We start from the raw sequence: 27,899 nt of genomic DNA on the forward strand, positions 1-27,899 counted from the left end.
ATATCATTTAAAATAAATGACGTGAAAAAATTATTAATTTCGTTTCTTATATATTTGGATTTTACGTATATTATCTTTCTTTATATTGTCAATCGATGGTGCCATTTTTTGCTTTTTACTGTTTGCTAATCACAATCCAGGTTCATAATTTTTCATTTTTTTGAAGACCTAATCAGAGAACTGTGTTTCCTTATACAGTTTTCATTATTCTCATTTTATACCATTTTTCTATTTCATCATTTATGACCTACCAACTCCTTTATTTCTACCCCTTTCCTCCTCTTATTTCTTATTGCACATGAGTATGTAGAGATATATAGGCATTCAACCAATTACCCAGGGACTTGTAAATCGAAAAATGACGACACATGAATACTTATTTTATAATTTTTCATTAAATATGAGATGAATCTATTTAACAATTCATTAAAAAGTTCTTATAAAAATATCAATTTTATATAAAAATAAAATCAATAAGTACAAACTGATAGTAAAGCGAACAAAACAAAAATGAACAAGAACTTGCATTTTAAGGCATTATTCTAGCAAATGACAGTAAAAGTTCTGATATGGATTATGTGGTAACGGCAAGTGGGGACAAAAATAATATAACTGAACCAACGCATAGTAAACATGAGAGGCATAAAATATGGAAGTTATTGATCAATGTGTATCTTATATATAATAAGTAGTAACTGCATTGTAAGTGTGAAACTTGTATTATTTGAATTTCTCTTCTGTTCTCTATTTTTTTTCTCTATCTCTTGGCCAATATCATGTTTGACTTGGATTTCTTTATTTCTATCTTACTGCATTACTACTTGTAATTTTCAGTACATAAAATATATCTGAGAAACTTTTCTCTATTCAGTGGATTATTTACAATTTATGTTTTATAGTAATATAACAAGTTCTGACTCCACTTTAAAGTATAAAATTCAAATGGTTGCTAAAGCAAAAGCATTGGTATGTTGTATTGAATGGTATTCATAGCAGTGTGTTAATTTTCTCCATCCCAAAGGTCAGAAATGAATTTTGCTGGTCCATTCTTGCTCAAGTGATGTTGCTTGATCTGATCAATCTTTTCATAGTCATCTTTTGTAAGAGACCAATCAAATATTTCCAAATTTTGCTTCATTCTATCCTTGTTGTAGCTTTTAACTGCGACAGCTAAACCTTGCTCGTACAACCATCTAAGACATACCTGTTATACCATAAAGGACTAGCTTAGTATTCGTATACACAAACAATTTTAATGATAATTGATAAGAAACAGATACATTTTTCACTAAAATCAGTAAAACGAACTGTTAACTTTTTTAGTGATATTATGGTAAAAGTAAAATGTATTACCAAGATAATTATACCGTAATAATTCATTATATATTTCACTATAAACTATATTTGTAATGTAATATGCATATTCTTAATTCCACATAATAAGAAGGATCCACAACTCCTTCAGTAATTTCTTTCTACATATGATTAATCATGCATAAAAAATTATTTAAAATGTTATAAGATATTTGTCAACCTTATTTAAGTTTCTTTACTATTTTTCTAATCATTCAATCATATTTGTAGTATAATTAATTATTTCATAAAAAATGTAACATATATATTTTTAAGTATTTTATTTTTAAATAAGTATTTTTTAAATAGTTTATTAATAAAAAATGATTCATTCAATAGACATCTATTGAATTTAATAACTTTAGTAAATATTTTATTTTTAATATATATATATATAATTTTTTTATAAATATTTTTGAAATTAATTATATATAATTATGTTTTCCTACCTAAAAAAATTATTATATATTATACTTTCCCTATTTCTTTTTATCTGTCACTTTTAAAATAAAATTTTTTGTTATATTAATTATTTTTTACTCATTATATCTTTAACATTAAATAAATAAATAATAAGAGAGATAAAAGAGTATAACGAAAATTCATATAATAATTATAATAAAAATAGGAATATTAAATTTATTCTTTAGTTTTTAATTATACTAAAATCTTTAGAGATATTTTAATAATATATTTTTAAACACTCTTTCAATAAGGTTGTATTTAATAATAATTAAAAAATAAGTTTTGCTCTTAATTTAATGAGTTTTTTTTAATATTTTTTAATTTTTAATAAATTTTAATTAGTAATTGAAAGCGTGTTAAAAAAATCATGTTAAAAAATGAACACGTAGCACTTCTCAAATAATTATAAATTAAAAAATATATTTAATGAATATTATATTAAAAAATTGTTATGAAGTGAATTTTACTTAATATTTTATCAATACAAAAATTTACATATTTAATAAGTATATATTATATCTAATAAATATAATCTTAAAAATATATTTAAATTAAATTAATAATGTATTAAATGTTGCTATGCATTAAATTTTAATCACTTATATGCATTTACTTTAGTACTTAATACTGTGATAATAATTTTTAATATTTTATTAAAATAAAATATCATACATTTAATAAGCATTTATCACAGCTTTAAATGATATTAAACTTAATAAATATAGCCTTAAATGTTATTTTGTAATGAATTATATTATATATATTTTTCATTTTTCTAACTTTACTGAGCACCAATATGTGAATTAAAAACTCATTTCCATTTTGCTAAGAAGGGAAGATAAAGTTAAAATTTGTTACCTGAGCAACCGATTTGCCATGAGCCTCTGCAATTTCCTTAAGCCATTGGTTGTCCATAACATTATTGGAACCCCAAGGAGACCCCTTCGCTCCCAATGGAGAGTAAGCAGTTATGATTATACCTTTTGCTTGGCAATACCCTCTCAGCTTCTTTTGTTGCCATGTAGGATTCATCTCAACCTGTTTGATGGCACTCAATAATCAATTGTCTAAATTGAAGAATAGGATGATATTTAATATAAGCTTATGTGCTTACCTGATTGACAGAAGGAGGAATAGACGCAAAAGATAGCAGATTTTCAAGTTTTTTGCAAGTGAAATTGCTGACTCCAATACTTTTTGTAAGGCCTAGCTTTTGACATTCCTCCATTGCTGTCCAAACACCCTTTAAGTCAAATGATGTTAGGGCCTCCTCAGGATAAGGAAATTCCCAATTTCCAGGCTTCACAGTAATGGGCCAGTGGATCAAATATAGATCCAAATACTCTAATTTTAGAGACCTGCATTGTATTTTGACCCACATAGTTGAGTTGATTCAAAGAGTTTATTATTCCTACAACATTTTTTTATATATACATTTTTTATTTTCATCACATTAATCATTATATGTTATACTTTTCCATGCAAGAAATATTATATAAATAGCTTGAAAGAATGAACGTTATATGTATGTAGATATATACAATGTGAAAAATTGAGGAGGTTTTCCTTACTGAAGTGATTTCTGGAGAGCAGGAAGGACAAGATGAGGATAATTATCGGTGCACCAGAGCTTGGAAGTGATGAAGAGTTCATCTCTGGATCCTATGAGACCAAGTTGAAGTGCTTCAGATATGGCTTCTCCAAGGGCCTCCTCTGTCCCATAAATTGAAGCAGTATCAAAGTGTCTGTAACCAAGTTTGAGGGCCTCTAACACTGCCTCTTTGGTGGCATCACTGATGGGAGGCACTGAAGCAGTGCCAAGTCCAATCACTGGCATGTTTCCATGGTTGGAGGAGGATTGGAGCACCACATTAGGGACTTTTGATGAGGACATGTTTTGGTGTCACAGGCAACTTGGTTTAGATTGAGAGGAATGTCAGGTTGAGGACAAGCAACGTGCATCTCCTTATATAGACATTAAATTGGATTAAGTTTGAATAAATATATCAAGCTCACTGTATTTTCTATGTAAAAATAACCACTTGTCATTGTCACAAGAGTTTTGAAGAGTTGTCTTAGTATCAAATAAGAAAATACAACTGAAAAAAAGTTATCACCTATGATGAAAATGTACAAAACGTAAACGATTGCTTATAGTTTCAACCTATTTAAAGAAAAAACGTAGAGTATGCAAAGATTTAGAAAATTGCGACGTACAAACGAAAATAAGCAATGTTCGCTCTTCCGTACAAAATATCTTGAGCTTGTGGAGTTTCTTAAAAATTTGATAGAAAAAACAAGTGTAAAATTTATTAAAAAATAATTTAATAAAAAAATGTACGTGTTTAACAATGTTTTTTTAAAAATAAAATAAATTTAAATTGTGATATAGTTGAATTTTTTAAAGAGGAAAAGTTTTGTAGTTTTAAAAAGAGTGGTGTGATATACATATATTGAGACCAGATGGGGAGAGAGTAGGTAGACAGATAGATACGCTGATAACTTTATTTCCGTTGCGGCTAAATTTTTTAAATTACATTTTTTAAGAAAATATTTTCAGCAAATTCTCAGAAAAGAAAAAAGTTTTTAATGATATAAAATAAAATTATTATATGTATATATATAATCATGCACTTAATTTATATATAATTATTCACACACATTCTCATTTTATAACTATTTTATTTTAATTTTTTAAAATCTTTAAATAAGCATAAGTTTAATTAATAGTGTTAATATTTTTTTTAATTATCATAGAAAGTAAGAAAATATTTTAAAAAGAATCATTAATATTTAAAAAACAATATTAAAATCAAATATGATATTAAATTTTTTTGAGAATTATTAAATAACATTTTAAAGAAATTTTCAGATATATTAAACACATTTTTGACATTATCAAGAAATAAAACTCTTAGAAAAGATAATTCGTTTTAAATTCCATACACCAAACACTCCCTTACAGTGAGAATTTAATTCATATTCATGATTCATCCATGTTACTGAATCCAATTATATTTGGTAAAAAATTACTTTTAGTAGAATATTTATATGATTTAAATTATTCCCCTAGAGTATTGATTTAATTCTTTTTTTGTAAATAAATATTTTATGTTATTAACTTTTTTGTCCTTAATATTTTTCTTATCTAAATTACAAATACTTTTTACTTGAGAAAATTAATTTAGCACCATCCTTTATCGCTTAATTATAGTGCTTAGTGGTTAATTTTTGTTATTTTACATGTAATAAGATTATTAAAAATTATGAAATTGTAATATCATAAGTGAAAAAAATTAATGAAAGAAATAAAACTTATCAATAATGAGTTATTTTAAATGAGAACATTTTCATTACTTGATTATTTTTTATTATTTCATATAACTTTTCATGTATTAAATATTTATTTTATAATTTTATTTTATTTTATGTTTTATAATTTTAAAAATTTTATCTTGCAAATTTAATCTTACTTGATAGAGGTTATAGCAATTTCTCTTAAATTTTTCAATCTAATCAGGAGACAGTATACTTTGACATTATTTAATATTCTTTTATCTAAGAAATTCTTCCAGTCCAAATGAAAAGTAAAAAAAATTCTTGTTTAATTTATAATTAAAATATTTATAATTTTTTAAATATATAAATTTGTTAAATTTAAAAATAATCCCAAAATATTTTTTTAATTTTTTGTTTTAAAATATATTTTAATTTAATAATATTCATACCATGAGCAAGACTCCTTAAATCATATGAAAGTATTAAATCACCAGTCATTTATTATTTATAACAATCTTGATTAATGAAATTCACATAAAAAATATTTTTATCATCAAATAATCAGGTGAATATTTTCTTATTTTGGGCCTAATTAATTTAATGAAATTTTTTAAAAATTAATTAAATAAAACAATTTATAGCTCAAAGGATTCGTTATATGATTATTTTCTAACTTTAGAAAGAAGCAAAATATAAATTAAAAGCATATCAGATAAAAATATTCAAAATTAAAAAGGACATATTCATAGTCAATTCAAATAAATAAGAACAAAAAATAGCAGATCCAGCGTATTTGATTTTAATTTTTTAATAAAACTAATTTACAAGTGAGATCAACGTATTTACAATTGATAATTTAAAAACAAAACATGAAAGAGAACTAAATGATGAAAGTCATATATCAAATCAGATTTATTTATTTATTATTCCTTTTAAACACTATTAATTATATTTAATTGTTCTAAATTTCACATTTTAGTATGCTATATCAAATTACAAGCATAATTTTTAGATAAAATAAACTTTAAGATTATTATAAATTTAATCATTTTTATTTTAATGTTTTAATTTTGCAGACAAAAAATAAAATAAATAATGTGCTTTGCTTCAAAAATGTTATTTTTTTAATTTCTTCCTTATTTTTTAGGAGATGTACTAATTTTTGTCACGTCTTTTTTCTTGAGACTTTAGAATCATCTGAATTTACACACTTGACAATAGATTATATAGTTTGTCCATATTTTAAACTTGTATTATCATTAAAATTATCAAGGCCTATTAGACATTCTTAGTTCTAACATAAATTAAAGAGAACAAGATTTTTATTGACTTCTTCAAATGACTACAATGACTAAATTTGAAAGTATAAAATTCAAATTTTTTGATACTTCAAATTATGATATATCTAAGTAGATTAAATTTGAGGTGAGGTCTGGCCTGATTTTGAGGATAGTTTATAGGTGCGATCGCTTAGAGCCCAAATTTAAAACAGGGCTCAAAGTAAAAATCGTGTCCTACTTTTACTTGAAAAAAATTTCAGCTCTTATAGTTTGCAGTTGAAAAAAGTAGAAAAAACATAAAAAACTTTCTAATTCCTCGCATTTCACTTGCTATAAACGTTCGACTTATTGACTTTTAGAAACTTAAAACTTCATTTAATTATAAAATTTTACTATTCTTAACATTAAAGCTCATGGAGAATTTTAGTTTTCTCTAAAAAAATTAAACAGTTGTTGAGTTTGTCAAATCTTCAGATTGTTATCTAAATATTTTAATCACTTATAGAATTTATTTTACGGTCTCAGTGATTATATCATGAACTGAAAGAAGTTTTTTAGAGTTAAAGTTAATCAAAACCTACCTAAAGTTATCAATGTCATAAATACGTTGAATGATCTTATAATTTTATCAATCGATAAAGAATTTTTAAAAAAATATTAATGTTAATGTTATCATTAATAATTTTACATCTTAGAATATTTATAAAAACTATTTTTTTATGATTTTTTGTATTTTTGTAGTTAATTATAATACAAGAGTTGTTTAAATGAAAAATATTTTTTCTATAATTTTATTAGAAAAATTATAGCCACTTAAAAAAAGTATTATTTTAATAAAATTATTAATATATACTTTTATTTTATTTATTACATTTTATAATTTTTTTAAGGGACTCTAATTTTCCATTTTACCTGAGGTTTCAAAAAGGTCAATAACGATCCTGAGTGAGACCAAAACCTTTTGCAACGATGTTGTGAATAACATTCGTGGAGAGTGTTAATTTTCTCCATCCCAAAGATCAACAATGAATTTTGCTGGTCCATTCTTGATTGAACGATGTTGTTTGATCTTGTCAATCTTTTCGTAGTCATCTTTTGTAAGTGACCATGCAAATATTTCTAAATTTTGCTTCATTCTCTCTTTGTCGTAACTCTTAACTGCAATTGTTACCCCTAACTCATACAACCATCTTAGACATATCTGTTACACCAGAAGGAATTGCGTTAGTGAGGGCTCAACAATAGGAAGTAGATTGGTAGGTAGCATAAACAATTATTAATAATAATATACTATGTCTTGTTTATAATTTTATTAGTTAGCTATAAGCTATGTCTTGTTTAAAGTAGTGTTTAAATGTTTATCATTTATTGAAATTTTTAAATTTACAAATATCTCAAGAAAAATAAATAGCATTTTTTCCTTTTCACAAAATTACTTGATTACTTTGAATCTTAAAAGCAATTGCATTAAATCTCCATAGAAGATTTCTGCCTTTCTTTGTGGTTCTACTTCACTTGAAACGAAATGAGATGGGTCAAATCTAGAAAAGATACTTGGATAGATAGCTTCCACACGTTAGTCTTTCAAGAAATAATCTTTTTTAAAGATTTCTCGTTAAAAAATGTCTTTTTTCTGAGATAAATTAAACCAAATAAAATTACTTAGCTGCATCTACATGATCATTAGTGCATTTTGTTTTTAGTTTTAAATTTCCTAAGGATATTATTTTGCTTCACCAAATCACCAAAATGTGAACTAAATACACATTCAAAAAGTTTTACCTGAGCAACTGATTTGCCATGAGTCTCTGCAATTTCCTTAAGCAATTCGTTATCCATAACATTACTGGAACCCCAAGGGCACCCCTTTGCTCCCAAAGGAGAGTATGCAGTTATGATTATACCTTTTTCTTGGCAGTATTCTCTCAGCTTCTTTTGTTGCAATGTAGGATTCATCTCAACCTGTTTGATTGTTTTTCAGTAACCAATTACAATTATGGTCAAGTTTAATTGGTCTAGAGAGGAATTCTAATAATTAATTATCTAACACACTTTTTTTAATACACTTCTATCATTATTCATTAAAATTTATTTAAAACTATAAAAGTACGAGAGAAAAATATTAAATTAACAGTAAGAATCATATAATTTTTGTAATTTTTAAATAAACTTCAATAAAAAATAGAGAGTATGTTGCTAAATCATCTTTAATATCAGCTTACAGACTTACTTGATCGACAGACGGAGGAATAGTGGCAAATGAGAGCAGATTTTCAAGTTTTTTGCAAGTAAAATTGCTGACTCCAATACTTTTTGTAAGGCCAAGTTTTTGGCATTCCTCCATTGCTATCCATACGCCCTCTAAGTCAAATGATGTTAGAGCCTCTTCAAGATAAGGGAATTCCCATTTTCCAGGCTTCACAGCAATGGGCCAATGAATCAAATAAAGATCCAGATATTCTAATTTTAGTGACCTGCATTAGTTTTGACCCCACATATTAATATTTGTGTTGATCACTAAAATAAGATGTGTGCATTATAATTGTTTTTTGTTTCTTATAACTTTTATTTAATGAAAATTAAATTGTTAATATTAATATTTTAAGTCTATTATTATAATATTATGTTAATATTTGATATATTGACATATATATCAATTTTTTATACTAATTAGAGTTTTTATACTACTATATTTTTAGATTTTAGTGAACACTATTATTTTCATCAATTGAAAAACTATTCCCAAAACATAAAAATAAACAAAAAGTTTTTTAAAATCTAATTACTCTGAATAAACTCATGGTTAATAGCTCACACACGATGTCATATATGAACAAGAATAATGATTGCACATTAATTTATTTAAAAATAATAATAAAATGTTTCATATATGTTTAAAATCTAATAGAAAGCAAATATTATCTTCATATTTTTGTTTCTTTAAATAATAATTAAATAATTATTATCTACTTATGTATTATATACTACAGTCGAAAATGATCTCATAGGATTTAAGAACAGATATTGATAATGTTAACTAATAATAATAATAATAATAATAATAAACAGAACTAAGTTGGTTGCTCGCTTTCATACTTTCTAACACTACTTATAAATTGATATATGTAGTCTTAAAAATTGTTGTTTAATCTCATACTTGTAATAATAATTTTTAAACAGTAATGTTCTTTATCTTTCCTTTTGAATAACTTACATGTTTATTAAATTTAATATCTTTTCATTTGCAATAACTTGCAAGTTCATTAAATTATGCTTTAGATGATTTTCAGGATATAAATCGGTACTACAGGCTTGAAAAAATGACTAAAGTTGGTGAACTATAATATCCTAAAATTCATTAAAAATGAATAAATTAATAGTAGAGCTACTCAAAATTGTAAAGAGGGTAATAAAAAAGAAAAGTATAAAAATATGAAGAGTGAAAATAGAAGAGAAACAAAATAAATTATATACTTACGAGTTATAAGCTAGCACAAATAAGTGTTATTTGCCATTTAGTCAAACAAATTGATAAGTTGGTAAATAAGTTAAAAACTAACTTGATATTTAACAGTAAAACACACTCATATATGTATGCAGATAACTGGTCCTTACTGAAGTGTTTTGCGGAGAGCAGGAACAACAAGATTAGGATGATTATCAGAGCACCAGAGCTTGGAAGTGATGAAGAGTTCATCTCTTGATCCTATGAGGCCAAGTTGAAGTGCTTCAGATATGGCTTCTCCAAGGGGCTCCTCTGTCCCATAAATTGAAGCAGTGTCAAAGTGTGTGTAACCAAGTTTGATAGCCTCTAACACTGCCTCTTTGGTGGCATCGCTGGTGGAAGACACCGAAGCAGTGCCAAGTCCAATCACTGGCATGTTTCTATGGTTGGAGGAAGAGGATAGCACCACAAGAGGAACTTCTGATGCAGACATGTTTTGGTGTCACAAGGCACTATTGCAGGTGTGCTTGCATTGGGTAGTGGGATATTTGTAGTTGGTACAAGACAATAAACCATGCACCTCCTTTTATAGATATCAAATTAGTTTACATTATATAATAAACAATATTATTATGGTCAATGCTAATATATGCACGCACTAATTAATATTTTTTGTCAAAAAGATTAACATGTTTTTATGATTATTAGTATATAACTTATTTTTAATTCCATAATTAATCAGTACCCTTTTATAGAATGCCCTAATCATATTTGCATATGTCAAAGTTTAATAGAACTTTTTACAGTCAGATATTAAAGACACCACTTTTAGCATATCCTATTTTGTAAGGATTAGCCAATTCCACTAGTTCAGCCCAAATGATCTTTTTTTAAAAATAATATTTAAAATGATTTCTTTTCTTTGTGAAATGCTTTTTGTTACCTTTATATTTTAAATGTGAATTGTTATTCTCAAATGATAATATTTTTAGTATTTATTTTAAATTAGAGTGTTTTTAAATATTATTTTTTCATTCATTTTAAATACTGTACAATTTATTTTTTAAATTGAAAATGTTATTTTTTTTAATTTGGGTGTATTTAATATAATTAAATATTTATAATTAATGATTATAATATTTTTAATTTATTAAATTTAATATAATTATATAATATATATATATATATATTTAATCTTTATTTAAAAGGTTATTTTATTTTTATAATATGCAAATAGTACACGTAAAATTCACTAATATAATTTAATTAACGATGAGAAAAATGAACACCACAAACAACCTACGGTCATGACTCCGTTTGAAAATGACTAAAGATTTTATTTAATCGTCACGATGACGTTAATCACATTCTAAAATTGAATGATCATGTCAAACGAAGATATTTTGTGGTCATGTAAGGGATGGAAACAGGCCAGACCAGGCCAGACTTTACTCTAAACAGACCTCCTGTAACATAATTATTAGGCCTAAGCCTGACCTGTTACCTGTTAAAGACTTTATTTTAGGCCTGGACTGACCTGTTTAAGTGGCCTGACCTGACCTAAAGCCTGTTAACAAAGCTTGTTGAAAAAAAATTTAATATTAATAAAATTTATATTTATATTTATTTATTTATTTTTTAAAATTATATAAATAGTAAATATTTTAATTTTATTTTAGAAACATATTTTGTTTATTTAAAGACATCTTATATTCAACAAATAAAGTTATAGTAAATACATAAAATTGATAAAAAAAATAACATTCACACAGTTTGTTGAATCAATTAAAAGAAAATTATATGTTTTAAAAAAATAAATTTAAACTTACTGCAATTATATATATATATATATATATATATATATATATATATAATGACATTAATAATAACTATTAAATTAAAAAAATAATTACAAAAAATAACACTTATAAAATTTATTGAATCAGCTAAAAAAATTATTATATTATAAAAATTAAATAAATATCATCATTATAAAAATTGTAGATGATAAATACTTATATTATAAAATTCATAGATGAAGAAAAATAACATATGAGCATAGGAAGAATTATTAAAATTTATATTTAAATTAAAATAACTTATATTTCTAAATTTTTATCTTAATTAAAAAATATGTGATAAAACTTAATATAAAAATTTTAACTTAATGTACTATATATATAAAATAAAAACAATAATAACTATTAAATTAAAAAATAATTACAAAATATTTAATTTTATTTGTCTCATTAATTTTTTATTTTAAATTAACAAATAAATGTAAAATTAACTACACTATAATATTAATGTAATATAGAAAATATTACTGATACAATAAATTAAAACACATACTTATAAATTACATATAAATTGATAAATTGACTAATAATTTAATTAAAACATGTGCAAGTTATAAAAATATATATTATTATATAATTTATTTATAATTATATTATTTGTTACATAGTCTGATATTATATATATATATATATATATATATTATAATATGTTTTTTATTTTATTTTGTTATTATTTTTTAATAAATTTTTACTTTGAAATAAAATATAATTCATATTTAAGCAATCTTTATTTATTATAAATAAAAAGAATTATAACATAATATATTAATATAATAATTAAATTAATAATAATAAAATTAAGAGTATAAAAAATATATTAATATAATTTTATTATTTTATTTTTAAATTTTATTTCGTTTAATTTTGATTACGTCTTATTCATGTTCAAACACTTAACTATTTTTTAAATTGTTCAAATATAATAATAAATAAATAAAATTATAACATAATATATTAATTTAATAATAACAGAATTAATAATATAAAAATATATTATGAAATAACTTTATTATTTAAATATATTTTGATAGCTCTATTTTTAAATTATAATATATATATATATATATATATATTTATACAGGCCGACCTGTCAGGCTTAACAGGCTTTATAAACAGCTCAGGTCTGACTTGTTTACTTAAACAGACTTTGAAAAAGGCTTGCGCCTGATTTGTTTATTAAAAAGGTCAGGTGACTCAGGTCAGGCCACAGGCCCCTGTCAGGCGGCCTGACCTGTTTTCATCCCTATGTAAAATAAAGCTATTTACACACTAAATTTTTAATTATTTAACACACCTCTTAATAATAAATTTCAAAATAGGGAATCAAACCTTTTATTATCAACTAGCATTTTTCCGTATGAGTATTGTTAAATTAATTTTTTTAAATACATAATTAAAGATATATTATGTGATTATTTTTAAATTTAATATTTTATTAAAAATATAATATAATAATGATTAACAAAAAAAAAATTCTGTTATATTGAATAAGCAAAAAATTAAATATTGAAATATTAAAAATTAAATATTTAAATATTTAAATTAAAAAAATATTAAATAAAAATAAATACATAATGTAAAAATTACTTGTTATGATAAAAGAAAAATTATAAAAATAATCTTGTTTGGGATTCCTCTTAAAAATATTTTTGTTTAAAAATTCTCCTGACTATGTTATTCTATAATTAATATCACAATTTATATATCAAGGCGCCAATATTTATTTGTTCATTGTATATATAATATGATCGATTATAATACAAAAAGTCATTTCATTCAATTTTATAGATTATCTATTGTGTTATTTCATAAATTTAATTTTAAATATAGATTTTATATAATTGAATGACTTCTGAAAAAAAAAGTATAATTATATCTAGCCACTACAATAAAAAGTACGTTTTATAATTATAATTGATAAAAGTAACTCCTAATTTTTATAAAATCTATGAAAATAAAGCACTTATTATATATATTTAAAAAGTTAATTTTCTTAAAAGTTAAAACAAATAAGTCCTTAATCCATAACGAATTAAAATAAATTAATTTTTTGGTTTTTACTTTTTAAAAACATAAATATTTAAACTTTTAACATTATACATGCATACATGCGTATATATATCTGCCTAAAACTAACTTATAAGTTTCTTTCATCTTCATCCTTTATTTGATCTTTCATTTTCATCTTTTAGTTTGTTTTCTTCCATTTTAACCCATTCTCATCACTTTCTCTTTTATAAGAGAATAACATACTCCATTCTTTTTTCACTTTATCTGTTTATGATCGTTCCTGTAGTAAATAGGACACTATTTAATCTCAATAATAAAAGAAAGAATCTGAGAACTCTTTTCGAGTACCATCTCAGTTAAATTAAAAATAAATTAAAGAATAATTAAATTAATTAGGGTAAATAATTATATCATTATTTATTTAATTGGAGAGTCAAAATTAAGGGTGACTCACAAAAAGTCCATTAGCTTATAATACTGTATATAAAAAGAAGATAAAAAATACAGATAAATATAGTTGACTTTTAAATATTTAATAATATATATTACCTAAACTAATATCTGACTTTATTATTGGAGTATATTTTGCAAGTACACTCTCCTTATATTAGACAAAAGAAAAATTAACAGTATTGATAAGGATATCACTTTATTCCACGACATAAGAGTATCCTGAAGATCAATATATATTTATTAGGAACACCATTTATGTCCTAAGAAAAGAAGTTGATTTACTTGAAAGCGTCAGAGCTTAACGCTTTGATCGAGATCGAGGGTGAACTCAAAAGGAGGCTTAAAGCACTCATCCTACCACTTTTACCTCTTGGTTGAATTGGGTTCAATAGTCATGATTGTAAAATGTATTGTGCGAAGCCCGAAGTGAAGGGTACTTGTTCAAATGGGTTAAATGTTGTTGAGAAGTTGATGCAGTGATTGGACTTTGAAAAGTAATTAACACTTGGATTACCGGAGAATTTAAAAGAAAATTTCTCAGTTTGAACCGAGTAGTAGTTAATTAATAGAGTAACTATTTTTTTTATCACTTAGACTAATTTTTTGGAATTGACTTAGTTTTACATAAGTATAGAATTAAGAGACTAGAATAATTAGTTAAGTCGAATTTAAAAAATTAGTAAATAATCTCAAGTGGCTTATTTTTGTAATAATATACTTAGTTGGCCTTAGTAAACAAATTATAATTAAGAAATTTAATAAATTAAGCCCACTTAATTAAGTAAGGTAAGAAGTAGAAGTCTTAGAACTAGCTATAAACTTAGATTTTTAATTAACTTAAGCATTAAATAGCACTTAAGTGAGCTTAAGTATAATGAATGAATAAATGAAATCTAAAGATCTCACAATTCACGTAAACAATATAATAAAAAAACTATTCATAAATGCAAAAAACTATTAAATTAAAAATAAAAAAAATAAAACTTTTATAATTTTTGATAAAAGAAATAATTTAAAATGTGTTAAATACCGTTGCTAGTATTTTTGCACTATTCATAAATTTCTTGATAAAGTTTGGAGAAATCCTACTTCTGTTAATTTTATAGAGTGAGTTTAAAAGTTTAGCTAACGTCCGAAAAATGTATTATTAATTGCTGAGAGAGTGGATTTTGTTGGTGAGAAAGAAGAAAATGGTTCGAGTGAGCAACAATTTGATAGGGTTACTGAATTTTCTGACCCTTCTTCTGTCGATTCCGATTCTGATAACTGGCGTGTGGCTGAGTAAACAAGTCAACACCGACTGCGAAAGATGGCTCGAGAGACCCTTCATTGTGTTGGGCGTTTTCCTTTTGCTGGTGTCCCTCGCGGGTCTTGTGGGCGCGTGTTGCCGTGTCTCATGGCTCCTCTGGCTTTACCTTTTCGTTATGTTCCTTCTCATAATCGTTGTCTTTGCCTTCACCATCTTCACTTTTGTTGTGACCAATAAGGGTGCTGGTGAAGCCATTTCCAATAGAGGCTACAAGGAGTACAGGCTCGGTGATTACTCTAATTGGTTGCAGAAGAGAGTCAACAACAGCCACAACTGGAACAGGATTAGGAGCTGTCTTCAATCAGGAAAACTTTGCTCTCAGTTCCAAGCCCAATTCGCCAACGACACTGACCAACAATTCTATGCTGAAAACTTATCCGCACTTCAGGTTCTTTAAATGCTCATTCGCTTCGTTGAAATTATGTTTATTTCCTCTTTTCATCATAAAGTCTGCATTTTTATTTGACTTATTTTATTGGAAAATCGAATTCAACTAATATTTGAACACTAATTCAAGAACGAGAAGTTTTGCAAGGGAAAAAATGTACTTATTGCTCGGATCAAGCTTGTGGGCATGAGGGGTGTGCGTGTAATTTTATATTCCATCTTTTCCAGAATAGAATACTTTCCGATTCATTTCGTCAATTTTTTAAGGTGTCATGGATGCATGCTGGTGTTGTGAGGCTAAAAGGTGAATTGCTTTTTATTGCTTTTCAACTGCACTTGTGTTTCCAATTAGTTGTCTTCGGTTCCATGTGGTGCATGGGTACGGTTTTTTTTTTCTTTTTTATTCATGACTTGTATGGTTTTCATAAATATTCTTGAACCTTCTGAACTGAGATTACCACTAATTTGCTATGAATGTGAATAAATGTGTCAATAAACTGCAATTATAATCCCTTGAATTGATTATGAAGTATTAATAAATTTGCTTTGGCATATATGTTTGAACAATTGATTAAGCTGTTTGATTCTTAAATTGGCTACGAAGTTTTGAGGTTTTGTTGTGTTGTGGTGCAGTCTGGGTGTTGTAAGCCATCAAACGATTGCAATTTTGTGTACGAGGGTCCATCTAAGTGGAATAAAACGGAAGGTGTGAATTATTCCAATCCTGATTGTAATGCTTGGGATAATGACCCCAATGTTCTGTGCTTCAATTGCCAATCTTGCAAGGCTGGGTTATTGCAAAACCTTAAGACTGATTGGAAGAAGGTGGCTGTTGTCAACATCATATTCCTCGTCTGTCTCATTATTGTGTATTCTATTGGTTGCTGTGCATTCAGGAATAACAGGAGAGACAATTGGAAGTACTAGATTAGATGCAACATGTGCATCTGCATGTACATATATGTTGTAGTAAGTAGTCAAGCAATTTGGTTTCTCTTATGGATTCTATCTTTGTATGTTATTTGCATTGTAAATTGTCAATTCTAGATAATTTACAGTTATTTATTTGGTTGTTCCTTCGCCCCAACACCTTTGTATTTGCCCATTGCTGAATACTCCTCACCTCAACAACGTCTGTTGATTGTGTTTAGTGTGTTAGCCATGGCCACGTGCATGCATTAAGTATTGGAATTGTATCATAAGAAACGTTAACGATATTTCTTTTAAATGGTAAAAAGTAATTTTCCTTTTCTCTTATTTACAAAATCATTTTCCTTTTATCTTATCTGCTTGGGATAGGAGTGTGATGTCTGAAGATAAGGAAATCTATTAAGAAAATCATGAATGTCATCTCAATTTTGTGTAAAGGTTCAAAGAAGAGAGGGACTAAAAAGATGAAAAAAAATGAGAATTGAATATACTACAAGATAACACGTGTTTTGAAATAATGATAACTTAATGTCATGGTCTGCCACTTGTTTTCACCTTTCCGTCGTATAATCATGTCTATAATTTTGGCGTAGATATGAAAACATGGCTGAGGATAGAGATAGACTGTTATGAGATTTAGTTGTTCAAAATTGTTTGTGATGAAATGGGTCACGGGTTTTTACTTTATAATCAGCATCAACAGAAGGTGATTTGAGTGCGATACTGTTGTTGCAACTCAACGAGCCTTGTGTGGGAAACATGGCATCTTGGCCTTTAAACAACGTAAAATGAAGCACTGCTTTACTACTTTTAAGGGTCGTTGTCATGGCTTTGAGTGCGCCCATGCTTGCCTCCATCACAGCTATTCATGTCCCAACTCAACTACTACTTGTTTTGTGGTAGATGGAATCTTAAAAGTAAGACTTTTAAATGTGGCACTATTTTACTTTCTGATTTTTAATCATTGGAAATTATTTTTTACCACTCTTTTTAATTTTCAAATGATAAAATAAACTAATTGTATTAGTCTCGATACTTATTTTGAATTTCATAAAATAGTATTTAAAATAATTTATTTTTTAAATTTTATTTTCTTGAAATAATAATATTTTTTATTAAAAATTATTAATTTTAGTTGCATAAAATCAACCATTAATATTAAATAAATATTTTTAAAAATAAAAAGATAATTAAGAAGGTAATGAAAGAGCGGTTAATTGGTGAAAAAGATGTAGCCTTTTTCACTCGCCAGGAGTTTAAAGAAAATGACTCATTTTTTCAGAAAAATTAACGAAATATATAATATAAATAAATTAATATTTATTGGCATTTATTATACAAATACGAACATGAAAAAAAATTGAAATCTAAGGCAATAATCTCAGTAACCTTATGATTACCCGATCCGAATATATTAATATATTCAACGTTCGTGAATACGAACATTACCTTTTAAACGTTAAAGGAAGGACAATTATAGTCACAAAGAGAAAAAAACCGAAGGAAAGTTATTCGTGCTAACAATTTTACAATACTATCGAGCCACAGCTTCAGAGATTGATGCATCGTTGACTGAACATTTTTCTCGATGCATAATAAATTCATTCGGAGCTTTATTTGTTGAAAATGCAGGCCTTTTGGGAATTGTCTGAATATTGTCATTTTTCAACATTGAAGAAATTTCCTTCACAGAGGGTCTATCATTTGCATCTTCTTGCACGCATAATAGAGCTATTTGCATGCACTTTAATAGTTTACATGTTGAACTCATGTCATCAAGTGAAGGGTCCGTAAAATCCATGCCTTTCCCTTCTTTCCAAAGCTCATAAGCCTAAGAGAGAAAAACAAACTGTTGTGTATAAGAATTATTCATCATGGACTCTTCCAATAACCAAAAGCAACTCTACACTACTTTTACCAAAAGTATAGATTTTACTCACATACTCCATAAGGTTTAAATTTTCATGTTCACCATAAAGGCATGCCACCTTCCTACCACTTACAATTTGTAGAAGTAGAACCCCAAAGTTGTACACATCGGATTTAGTAGAATACAAGCCTTTCATAACATATTCAGGAGAAACATAACCACTGCATCAGATGAATAAAACCAACATGATGGATTACTAATTAGATGTATAGAGAAGAATGTAGAGGAAATTTCAAATCATGAAGCTTCAATAAACTTACTATGTTCCCACAATTTTGCTAGTGTTTGCTTCATGTTTGTCTTTTCTGAATATCCTTGCCATACCAAAGTCTGAGATTTTTGGTTTCATCTCACTGTCTAACAAAATATTGCTAGCTTTTATGTCTCTATGGATTATTGTCAATCTAGAATATTCTTGTAGATAAAGAAGCCCCTGAATAATTCCTTCAATGATATCTATGCGTTTTCCCCAATCCAGAAGGAACTTCCTCATAGGGTCTGTGTCAAAATCACTTAACTGTTAGCGGAAATTCCTTTGATTGTACCGAAATGGTTCAACAAACTACAATTGGGGAATTTCATATCATGGGTTCTAACTCAGTCTTTTGCTGTTCAATGGTTAATTGTGATCAATTTGATATTTTCATAGTCTTTTAATTATTGTATTTGAGGAGGATCCACTAAAAGTCATATAAAGTTTGTAATAGATGTAAAATTAACCATTTATGTGTCTTCATCTAACATATTAAACATTTGGATTATTGGTCCATGAAAATGGTAATTTTTCATATTTTAATAAGCCAAAAAAGGCTCTTGTGTAAAGGGTGCACATTAGATATGTAAAATAAAACCATTTAATATCCCTTTACCTAATGGCTTAAGCTTTTGGAATAGTAGGTTTATGGCAGTTTTGAGAAAAATAACAGCATAGATATCTTTAACTCGTTGCAGTGAGTATTGATGAGCAAAAGCTATTCCCACAAAAGGGTGAGAAAAAGTTCATTTTTATTTTATTAGAACCTTCATTAGGCATGGGGTGCATTGTAAGAAGAGTTCAACTTGTAATGCAAGAACTTAAAATTTAGAACTGTGAAAATTGCTGACCAAATAGGTAGAAGTCTAGGCTTTTGTTTGGCATGTATTCGTAGATCAACATTTGTTCTTCTCCGTCAATATAGTAACCCAACAGCCGAACATGATTCACATGTTGAAGTCTAGCAGTTAACATCACTTCAGTTTTGAATTCTTCAAATCCTTGTGTAGATGCTTTAGATAGCTTTTTCACAGCTATTTCTTGACCATCAGGTAGGATGCCCTGGACAAATAGGAACCTATGGTTAGTATCTTAATCTTGGACTGGATAAGGTAATTTTATAGAATGCATTCCATTTTCCTCCACTAATTCATAATTACCAATTTGAAATAGGGATTGCAAATAAATTTGCTATAAATTGGTTCTAGTAACCAACATGTGTTGGTCTAAGTCGAAAAGACTTTATCTTAATTGTTTATTGCTCGTCTTTATCTTAAAATTTATGTGCACAGAAAATTAATGCTGAAGGAAGTGAGTAGAAAAGCATCAGCAGCCCAATAAAAATGGAAGCCTAAAGTAAATTATAAAATATATATTTTTTAATTAATTAGTAAGAAGTCTTTTTTTTAAGGCATAAAAGGCTTATTTTTATTAGATAAAGAATTAATTTTATAAAAGAAAAGAATTTTAATAATTTAAAGAGTATATATTTTTAAAAAAATCACCTCTAATTATTACCCATCACTAATAAATAATTTTAAAAAAAAATTAATTATTACTAATATTTTTAAATATAATATAATAATTTTGAGGCCTTAAGACGGAGGAGCCTCCTTCTTGGGCCGTCCCTGATTGAAGCATAACAGTATCAGACACCATGAAAATGGGTTTGTTTACTTCATTTTGTACCTTGTAAACAGGACCATAGCCACCCTGGCCAAGCTTTTTTTCAATTGAAAATCCATCAGTAGCCAGCACAATATCAGAATAGCTGAAAACTTGTAAATCAGGAGCATTGCCGTGAAAAAGTTCTGAAGCGTCTTTATTCACATTAGATCTTGAATTTCTGGATGCATTAACTGTGGGCAGATTAAATAGCAGTTAAATAAACAAATATCATAGTATTCAACCATGACCATGAGCATCATCTATATTCAGCAATATCGGTTCAATAAATATACTTGAAGAAGATACCTGTTGGTTTGAAGAATCTCCTCCTTAGGTAGTAAATTAAGATGCCGAATAGGAGAATAGACAGAGAGGTTGTGATCAAAATTATCACTAATAATCGCCGACTATGGTGTCTATTTTGGTCAACCTGTTCAGCTGAGACAATACCCAGGATACAAATTATTAAGGTTAAATATTATGACACATAATTATGGAATTTAAATACCTCATTGGAGCATGCATTTTTCCTACTGTTTACTTAAAGCCAATTCCATAATTTATTTTCAATATTTCGATTTCTGTGACACCCACACAAGGCATGTACTGTTCTAAGTTTGCAATGTCTATGGATGACAATTTTCAATGGTGCTTTTATGGAATACTTGCTATCAATAACCTGCGTTAGACAAATAGCTATAATCTTAGTCAAAATAAGAACATTAGAACACTCTTTCTATGGCTTGAGCAAATGCTTACACAAAAGAATAATTACGGATCAGAACTAATTAAGTTCCTCAGCTCCGAAACAAGCATGAATTCTTTTGAGTTGGCACTAAGAGAAAACTATAGTCAACTCATGGGTTCAATGCTTTACCTGCAGCACTAGAAAGCACCCAATTGTCATCATAAGGAACTTGCCACACAGCGTAACCAAGCAACTTCTTTTCCTTGGCATAAGACACCTTAATTTTGATGACCTCAACATCATCAAAATCTATCCAAGTTGATCCAACGGAGAAGTAATTGACTACATAAGTAGCATTGTACAGGACTATAGCTCCATATCGTTGAATATAAGCCTTAATATCCTTATAGCTCATATCTCCCCCTTCTGTAATTGCTGGACCTGTTGCTGATGCACCTATTGAATTTTCCTTGGAGTTTCTAAGTTTCCAAGCATATCCATAGAAAGCAAACCCCAAAATCAACTTGTTAGCTGCTACTCCACTACCAATCCATTCCTTTATACCACTGTCTGTGTTTACATAACTTGAAGGGTCATACAAGGCTGCAAATGCAGCAGTAAAATTTGTCCGCTGGGGCATGTAGTAATCAAAGGCCATAACAGTTACCCAATTCAAGTTACTCTGAATAGACTCCACCGGGTAAGATGAAAAAGCCAAAACTGGTCTAAATTGAACAGATGCAGTTAAGATCAACTCAGTAGTAGAAGAGTTATTTTCTGCCTCAGATTTTGCTGCTGCTCTCCACTCTTCAAAAAGCCTTCCCATATTGCTCGTGTCAGAACTTGTCTCAACAGTAGCCCAAGACAGGTCCAAGCCTTGAAACCCATAAAGCATGGCTATTTTTATTGAAGATTGAATGAAAGATTTCCTTGAAGAAGAACTGCGTACCATTGATGATAAGACAGTGTAATTACCATTTCCACCACCAATGGAAAGAAGTGTAGTGATGGATGGGTTCTTTTGTTTGACAGTAGCTGTGAATGAAGAGAAGGATTGCTCATCATCTGGGGAGACAGAGAGCTCATATGAAGAAGAGTTCACTTCAGCAAAAGCACATATGAGGTGAGTATATAGAGCTGAGTTGATATCTGAAATGGGAAATCCACTCCCAGAATACCAATAACCAGCTTGTACCCAAGTTTGTGCTTCTAAAGGTTGAAACTTTTGGCAGAGAAAAACCTGGAATAGAACATGCGCAATGGCAATTTTGGAGACCATGGAGGAACAATATACGAGTGATCAAGTTTTCAGCTTGTTATCGTAAACACAGAAAAACAAGGCACATGTATGCCTTTTTAATTTCTATGAAAATTTTGAGATTCTTGGATTATGAACATGGATAAAGTAAAATTTATAAAAATAAAAATAATTTTTATTTATGAATTATTTTTTAAGGTTGAATTAATTTTAAGTTCAAATTTAAGATAATATTATATCTCATCATAAATTCAATATTAGGTGACCCATACTTAGAAAAGAAAAACTTGACTCTAATAACTATCTATCTCCTTATAATTAAGTTGATCTGATGAAATGTGTTCGAATAATTGCTAATTTAAGTATTTATTTAATAATTTTTTAAAATAATAATTTATGTGATAAATTTAATAACGAAATTTATTAAAAATAAGTTAAAATTGACTTCTTTTAGTAAGTTATATCAATTTTTATTTTTAAAATAAACTAAAAATATTTATAAAAGTCAGAAGCTATTTTTCATAATCTATTTATAAGCTCTTTCAGTGTAACCTACCTTGTCTTACCTCTGGTACCTTTTTTAATGTAATAATAAATAAAAAAATTCTATAATTTTCACGCTTAATATGTCTAATCTTTAACATAAAAAATTGTGTTAAAATATCATGTTAACTGTAAAGATATAGTTAAATACAACTTATAAAAAATAAAGTAATTCTCACTTGAGGACTTTTTCATGTTGAGTTAGATGTATTTACGAAAAATAATCGTAGAGACATTAAAAACATGAACGAAAGTAATTGATATTTTCCTTTTCTTTTCTCAAAAAAACATCATTACATGTTTAAGCTAATAAGTCAAGTCAAGTCTTTTTTTTTTTTTTGGTGGTGGGTTAACAAGTCACAAGTGGTAACTTTTTTTTCTAAAGAATGGATGCTGACATAAAATGAGTATATTGCTGAGACTTTTACAGTCTATGGTCTATACTACTGTACATGTATATGTCATCTAAGCAAACCAATAATAATAATAATAATGCAATTTGTTAATATATTTTAAAATAAATATAAGGAATCCTTGGCTCCGCTTGGATGCTGCTTAATGCTACATGATCTTTAGGAATGTTATTTTGTATGATTGCATGTTAATGACGTTATAAATTGTCTTAAAAGTAGTCCCAAATTATTACATATTATTTGTTTTACCCTTTCAGATTGAGGATTGGGATTCATGGATCATTCAGAATTTTGTTCTCTTTGCCTCTTTTTAGTAAGATTAGATGAAACCTATAGTTGTAGCTGATAAAAAGTTTATCTATTTTGTAATTGAAAGTTAGTGGAGGTACATTAACTTCCTCTGCAGTATAAAAAGACACCTTTACATGGTTTGTAGAAAATGGTCAATTGTGTATTGTATCTCCTGAAAGTTTATAAGCCTTTTCCTTTACAACAATACAATGCTACTAGATCCAGATTATTCAATTAGCAAGAAAATAATGCTACTCTCATGTTTAAAAGCATTAAATAGTCAAAACTATTACTTCTAAAAGATGGATATGCAAATGTACAATTATCCTTTTCATTGACGTCACCATTTGCAACATTCTTCAGCTTCTCAAAATCTTTTTATCGCTGCATCTATATTAAAAGAGTCGCTTACTCCCTTACCCCCTCCCCCTCCTGAGTTTGGAGTGACAAATTACAATTTACAAAACCTTCTTAAACAGAAAACTAAGGAAAATGCTTCATAACTTAATATGCAACATAAAAAATAAACCATAACAGCAACGAAAGGCTTCACAAAATTGCAGATTTAACCATTATTAGCAAATTAAAATATAACTAAATCTTAATTAATCGTTAATTAACATTAATTATAAGAAAATATGAGTGATTTAGTGAATGTCTAAAAAGGATTATTTTTAAAAATAACAACTTTTATTATAGTTTTTCTCAAAAATAAATAAATAAATAAATAATTATATCTTTAAAATAAACTAAATCAAACATGCATTCAAACATTACATAATACAGATAACTCAAATAAAGATTAATTATCATCAAGATACATTTAGGAAAACAAACAAAGCATTTTAGTATAAAACTTGTGCACATTAAAAATTATCATTTATTGTTTCCTTATTTTCTCTCTCAAGGTTAGAAGTTGGATCTGTTTTCTACCGCTCTTCACATTCCTTCTTTGGTTTCATCTCACCACACGCCACATGGAATTGGAACACACAAAACTATTTTCCATCATTGAAACCAATTGAACCCAGCACAACAACATCCTCCCTCTTCCACAAAATACAAAAACAAAAGTTCTAAAAACAAATTTGTTTTTCATACACACATAAAACACAACAAAAGAAAGGGATCATGGTATCCCAAGAAATCTGACCAAGCATTGTAAAGGTACAACAAAGTGTGTATTGTTAAATGGGCAATGCAACTGCAAGCGTGGCCGCAAAATTCGCGTTTTTCCCGCCAAACCCACCAACGTACGGAGTTTCGAGGAAGCAAGATGGGAAGGTGGTGATTTCGGGAGTGACCGTGGACAAGAACTTTGATGTTCATGTTCTTGAGACAAAGGGTGGGAACAATATCGTTGCCATGTTCTGGAAACACCCTTTTCCGAGGTTCACGTTTCTCTATTCGCATGGCAATGCCGCTGACTTGGGTCAGATGCAAGAACTTCTCCTTGAGCTCAGGGCTCATCTTCGTGTCAATATCATGAGGTGATGTTTCCTTAAATATATCATCATTGTTGTTGTTGCTGCTTTGTCAATGTTTCCATTTTTGGTTAATTTATGTATAGATTGTCATGTATGATTTTTTTATTTTTTTTTGTTCATGGTTCTGCAAAGTTTTTAGTGTTTTTAATTTCTTGTCTTCGTTTTAAAACCCGTCTTCCTGTGAACTTCTTTTCCTTATTGAATTCTGAGTTTGGTACCTGTGTTTTTTCTTTTCTTTTTGCAACTGAGTTAAATACAATTTAAAGAAGAAGAAAAATATTAAAAGTAAAGTAATTTTTTCTAATGAAAAATGAGAGTAGAGTTTTTATAATTTATTTAGAAGAACCTCTTCTTTTGAAAAAGATAAAAGCCCAATGGGCCGAACATTATAGAATCAGAAATTGAGCAATCATGGTGTTACGGTATACCTCCTCAATAACTAGCCACTGTATTATATTGAAGAAGGAATAAGGTTTTATTTTGAATATGATAAAATGGAACAGTTAATTTTTGTCAGATAAAGGAGGGGAAAGGTTGTCTTTTGGCTTGGATCAAGACTTTGTGAATTATATGTTTTCTTAACTTACATTTTGCTTTTCTTTTCTGGGTACATAATGTTTATTTTGTTCATAGATAGGTCATAAAATTTTGAGTTCAATAAGATTCCTTTTGAATTTTTTCTTGAAACTTTTTGTTACTATGCAGCTATGACTATTCAGGATATGGAGGGTCCACAGGTAAGGTAACACCTCAGATTCCTCTTGCCTTTTTTTGTTTTTTTGTCATTTTATAGAATTGATTCTAAGTTTGCATTTACTAATTCGAGTTTATTTCTTATTAAAAAAATAAAATAGTGATCTCAATTTTTTAATTACCATAAATTTTATCTTATGTATCTTTATCTTTCTAAACAAATTACATAAATACAAATCTCAAAATTTTCCATTCGTTTAATTCTAATTTATATTAATGCAATATTACAAATATTTTTCTGTCATTTAATACATCTTAATTAATTTTATCAACCATAATTTATAAAGTTATAAACTTTCAGTTATAAGATATAAATTTTCATCAACTATATAAGTTATATAATCTATAAGCTTCCAAATTAGTTTTATTATGTAAGCCCCAAATAAAATTTTTGAGAGCCTCAACTAAAATCAAAGAAATCTAGAGAAATGTAGAATGTTATGATGTTTGGGAGCGTGTATACCATGAAAGATGATATAAGGAAGCAGCATTATTGATTCCATTTGAATTCTATATCTTCCACAAAACTACTCCATCAATCTAACATGGATGTCTTATGCCTGATTATCTCTGGAACTACAATAGCCAAGTGAGTTCAACACATATTATGACATAGAGGCCGTGTATGATTGTTTGACGAGTGAGCATGGAATTAAGCCAGAAGATTTGATTTTGTACGGTCAATCAGTTGGTAGTGGGCCTACTATACACTTGGCTTGTAAGCTACAAAATTTGAGAGGTGTTGTTCTTCACAGTGCCATCCTTTCAGGGATAAGGGTCTTGTATCCTGTCAAGATGACATTTTGGTTTGACATATTCAAAGTAAGCTTTGTCCGAGTTTTCTTCATACTTCTTAACCTCTTCTTTATCTATGCCTGAGTTTTTATTAACAAAGGTTTCTTTTGTCAATTTCAGAATATAGACAAAATAAGACATGTTGACTGTCCAGTCTTAGTTATACATGTATGTATATCTTTCCCGCTATTTTTCTTATTAATTTTTGCATTTATGTTTCTTTCAATTTTTAAACTTGGTGAATAGTTTCTTTCTTTAGGCTTCTATCCAGAAGAGATTTTAGGTTTTGTTATAGTATACAAGGCAACTAGATCCAGCATAATTACCAGTCTCCACTATAGTTGTAACCAAAATTTTAGTAAGAAAATTATTTTTGTTAGGGTCCCGGCTTTGTATCACTGTTCATAAATTTAGTATACAGTCTTGATAAACACCTTATCTTTTGCTGGATAATGCACTTTCCACTGTTCTAATAGTAATTTTGTTTGTTTGCTTGTGTATTATGGGTAGGGAACTAATGATGACATTGTTAATTGGTCTCATGGAAAACGATTGTGGGAACTTTCCAAGGAAAAATACGACCCTTTGTGGATTAAGGGTGGGGGCCATTGCAACCTTGAGACATTCCCTGAGTACATTAAGCACTTGCGCACATTCCTAAATGCCATGGAGAAATTCATAATCACAGGAGAGACAAGCAAACAACTCACTCAAAATCCTAGTATAACTCATGAATCAAAACATAACAAATGTCTTAGATTTGGTAAAAGATAGTTGAATCTATTTGAGGTTTTGGACTCTCATATTGAAGGTTGATATACATTTACACAAGGACTATTGGTGCCATCACTAGTAGGTTCAAGATTTGTAAGCTAGTCTATTACTTGATGATATCTAGCAAAGTTGAGTTTATGTATAGGCACTGTAGGTTTGCCTCGGATTGAGGAGAGATAAATGATCCTTTTGATGTTAAAACCCCGTTAATAAATCCAAAATATGATGCTGAATTTAAAGCAATACAAGTATAGATTCTTCAATGTTCATTTCCCA

At 27.7% G+C, this 27,899-nt stretch overlaps 5 protein-coding genes across 6 annotated transcripts; 2 read left to right on the top strand and 3 right to left on the bottom strand.

The window, feature by feature from the left end:
• Nucleotides 1-1,000: 1,000 nt before the first annotated feature.
• On the bottom strand, nt 1,001-3,736 carry LOC113852369 (NAD(P)H-dependent 6'-deoxychalcone synthase-like). Its single transcript, XM_027482595.1, has 4 exons — nt 3,390-3,736; nt 2,933-3,176; nt 2,677-2,856; nt 1,001-1,204 (listed from the first exon to the last, which is right to left on the bottom strand). Exons 1-4 carry the CDS (start codon nt 3,710-3,712, stop codon nt 1,001-1,003), a joined length of 951 nt encoding a protein of 316 aa, XP_027338396.1. The 5' UTR covers nt 3,713-3,736.
• A 3,530-nt stretch (nt 3,737-7,266) lies between these two features.
• Nucleotides 7,267-10,383, bottom strand: LOC113852723 (NAD(P)H-dependent 6'-deoxychalcone synthase-like). Its single transcript, XM_027483074.1, has 4 exons — nt 9,993-10,383; nt 8,608-8,851; nt 8,160-8,339; nt 7,267-7,578 (listed from the first exon to the last, which is right to left on the bottom strand). The coding sequence occupies exons 1-4, from the start codon at nt 10,313-10,315 to the stop codon at nt 7,375-7,377; spliced, it is 951 nt and encodes a 316-aa protein (XP_027338875.1). The 5' UTR covers nt 10,316-10,383; the 3' UTR covers nt 7,267-7,374.
• Nucleotides 10,384-15,201: 4,818 nt separating this feature from the next.
• On the top strand, nt 15,202-17,098 carry LOC113849585 (tetraspanin-7-like). 2 transcript variants are annotated; one of them, XM_027479599.1, is made up of 3 exons: nt 15,202-15,841; nt 15,971-16,144; nt 16,474-16,982. In XM_027479599.1, exons 1-2 carry the CDS (start codon nt 15,335-15,337, stop codon nt 16,133-16,135), a joined length of 672 nt encoding a protein of 223 aa, XP_027335400.1. In that variant the 5' UTR covers nt 15,202-15,334; the 3' UTR covers nt 16,136-16,144; nt 16,474-16,982. The 2 variants fall into 2 exon arrangements, with proteins under 2 accessions (XP_027335400.1, XP_027335391.1); XM_027479590.1 differs by lacking the exon at nt 15,971-16,144 and having other exon boundaries at nt 16,474-17,098.
• A 1,206-nt stretch (nt 17,099-18,304) lies between these two features.
• Nucleotides 18,305-22,588, bottom strand: LOC113852370 (G-type lectin S-receptor-like serine/threonine-protein kinase At4g03230). The gene is made up of 7 exons (XM_027482596.1): nt 21,499-22,588; nt 20,928-21,059; nt 20,643-20,812; nt 19,805-20,015; nt 18,961-19,198; nt 18,711-18,861; nt 18,305-18,601 (listed from the first exon to the last, which is right to left on the bottom strand). Exons 1-7 carry the CDS (start codon nt 22,586-22,588, stop codon nt 18,305-18,307), a joined length of 2,289 nt encoding a protein of 762 aa, XP_027338397.1.
• Nucleotides 22,589-25,005: 2,417 nt separating this feature from the next.
• Nucleotides 25,006-27,623, top strand: LOC113852769 (alpha/beta hydrolase domain-containing protein 17C-like). Its single transcript, XM_027483139.1, has 5 exons — nt 25,006-25,304; nt 26,007-26,043; nt 26,640-26,876; nt 26,970-27,017; nt 27,360-27,623. The coding sequence occupies exons 1-5, from the start codon at nt 25,006-25,008 to the stop codon at nt 27,621-27,623; spliced, it is 885 nt and encodes a 294-aa protein (XP_027338940.1).
• The last annotated feature ends 276 nt before the right edge of the window (nt 27,624-27,899 follow it).

The sequence above is a fragment of the Abrus precatorius genome, unplaced genomic scaffold (genome assembly GCF_003935025.1).
Source record: "Abrus precatorius isolate BTA unplaced genomic scaffold, Abrus_2018 Scaffold10, whole genome shotgun sequence".
Classification (NCBI taxonomy): Eukaryota; Viridiplantae; Streptophyta; class Magnoliopsida; order Fabales; family Fabaceae; genus Abrus; species Abrus precatorius.

What these genes read in the sequence shown, in the direction of transcription:
- LOC113852723 (XM_027483074.1), bottom strand. Translation starts at nt 10,315, where the DNA reads ATGTCTGCATCAGAAGTTCCTCTTGTGGTGCTATCCTCTTCCTCCAAC. An exon ending in TTCCTCCGTCTGTCGATCAA is followed by an intron (nt 8,340 to 8,607) that starts GTAAGTCTGTAA and finishes ACAATCAAACAG; the next exon opens with GTTGAGATGAATCCTACATT. An exon ending in ATGGCAAATCAGTTGCTCAG is followed by an intron (nt 7,579 to 8,159) that starts GTAAAACTTTTT and finishes CTGGTGTAACAG; the next exon opens with ATATGTCTAAGATGGTTGTA.
- LOC113852369 (XM_027482595.1), bottom strand. Translation starts at nt 3,712, where the DNA reads ATGTCCTCATCAAAAGTCCCTAATGTGGTGCTCCAATCCTCCTCCAAC. An exon ending in GCTCTCCAGAAATCACTTCA is followed by an intron (nt 3,177 to 3,389) that starts GTAAGGAAAACC and finishes AATACAATGCAG; the next exon opens with GTCTCTAAAATTAGAGTATT. An exon ending in TTCCTCCTTCTGTCAATCAG is followed by an intron (nt 2,857 to 2,932) that starts GTAAGCACATAA and finishes GCCATCAAACAG; the next exon opens with GTTGAGATGAATCCTACATG.
- LOC113852769 (XM_027483139.1), top strand. Translation starts at nt 25,006, where the DNA reads ATGGGCAATGCAACTGCAAGCGTGGCCGCAAAATTCGCGTTTTTCCCG. An exon ending in CTTCGTGTCAATATCATGAG is followed by an intron (nt 25,305 to 26,006) that starts GTGATGTTTCCT and finishes GTTACTATGCAG; the next exon opens with CTATGACTATTCAGGATATG. An exon ending in TTTGGTTTGACATATTCAAA is followed by an intron (nt 26,877 to 26,969) that starts GTAAGCTTTGTC and finishes TGTCAATTTCAG; the next exon opens with AATATAGACAAAATAAGACA.
- LOC113849585 (XM_027479590.1), top strand. Translation starts at nt 15,335, where the DNA reads ATGGTTCGAGTGAGCAACAATTTGATAGGGTTACTGAATTTTCTGACC. An exon ending in AAAACTTATCCGCACTTCAG is followed by an intron (nt 15,842 to 16,473) that starts GTTCTTTAAATG and finishes GTTGTGGTGCAG; the next exon opens with TCTGGGTGTTGTAAGCCATC.
- LOC113852370 (XM_027482596.1), bottom strand. Translation starts at nt 22,588, where the DNA reads ATGGTCTCCAAAATTGCCATTGCGCATGTTCTATTCCAGGTTTTTCTC. An exon ending in GCTATGGTCCTGTTTACAAG is followed by an intron (nt 20,016 to 20,642) that starts GTACAAAATGAA and finishes CTATTTGTCCAG; the next exon opens with GGCATCCTACCTGATGGTCA. An exon ending in CCTAGACTTCTACCTATTTG is followed by an intron (nt 19,199 to 19,804) that starts GTCAGCAATTTT and finishes ATTTTGACACAG; the next exon opens with ACCCTATGAGGAAGTTCCTT.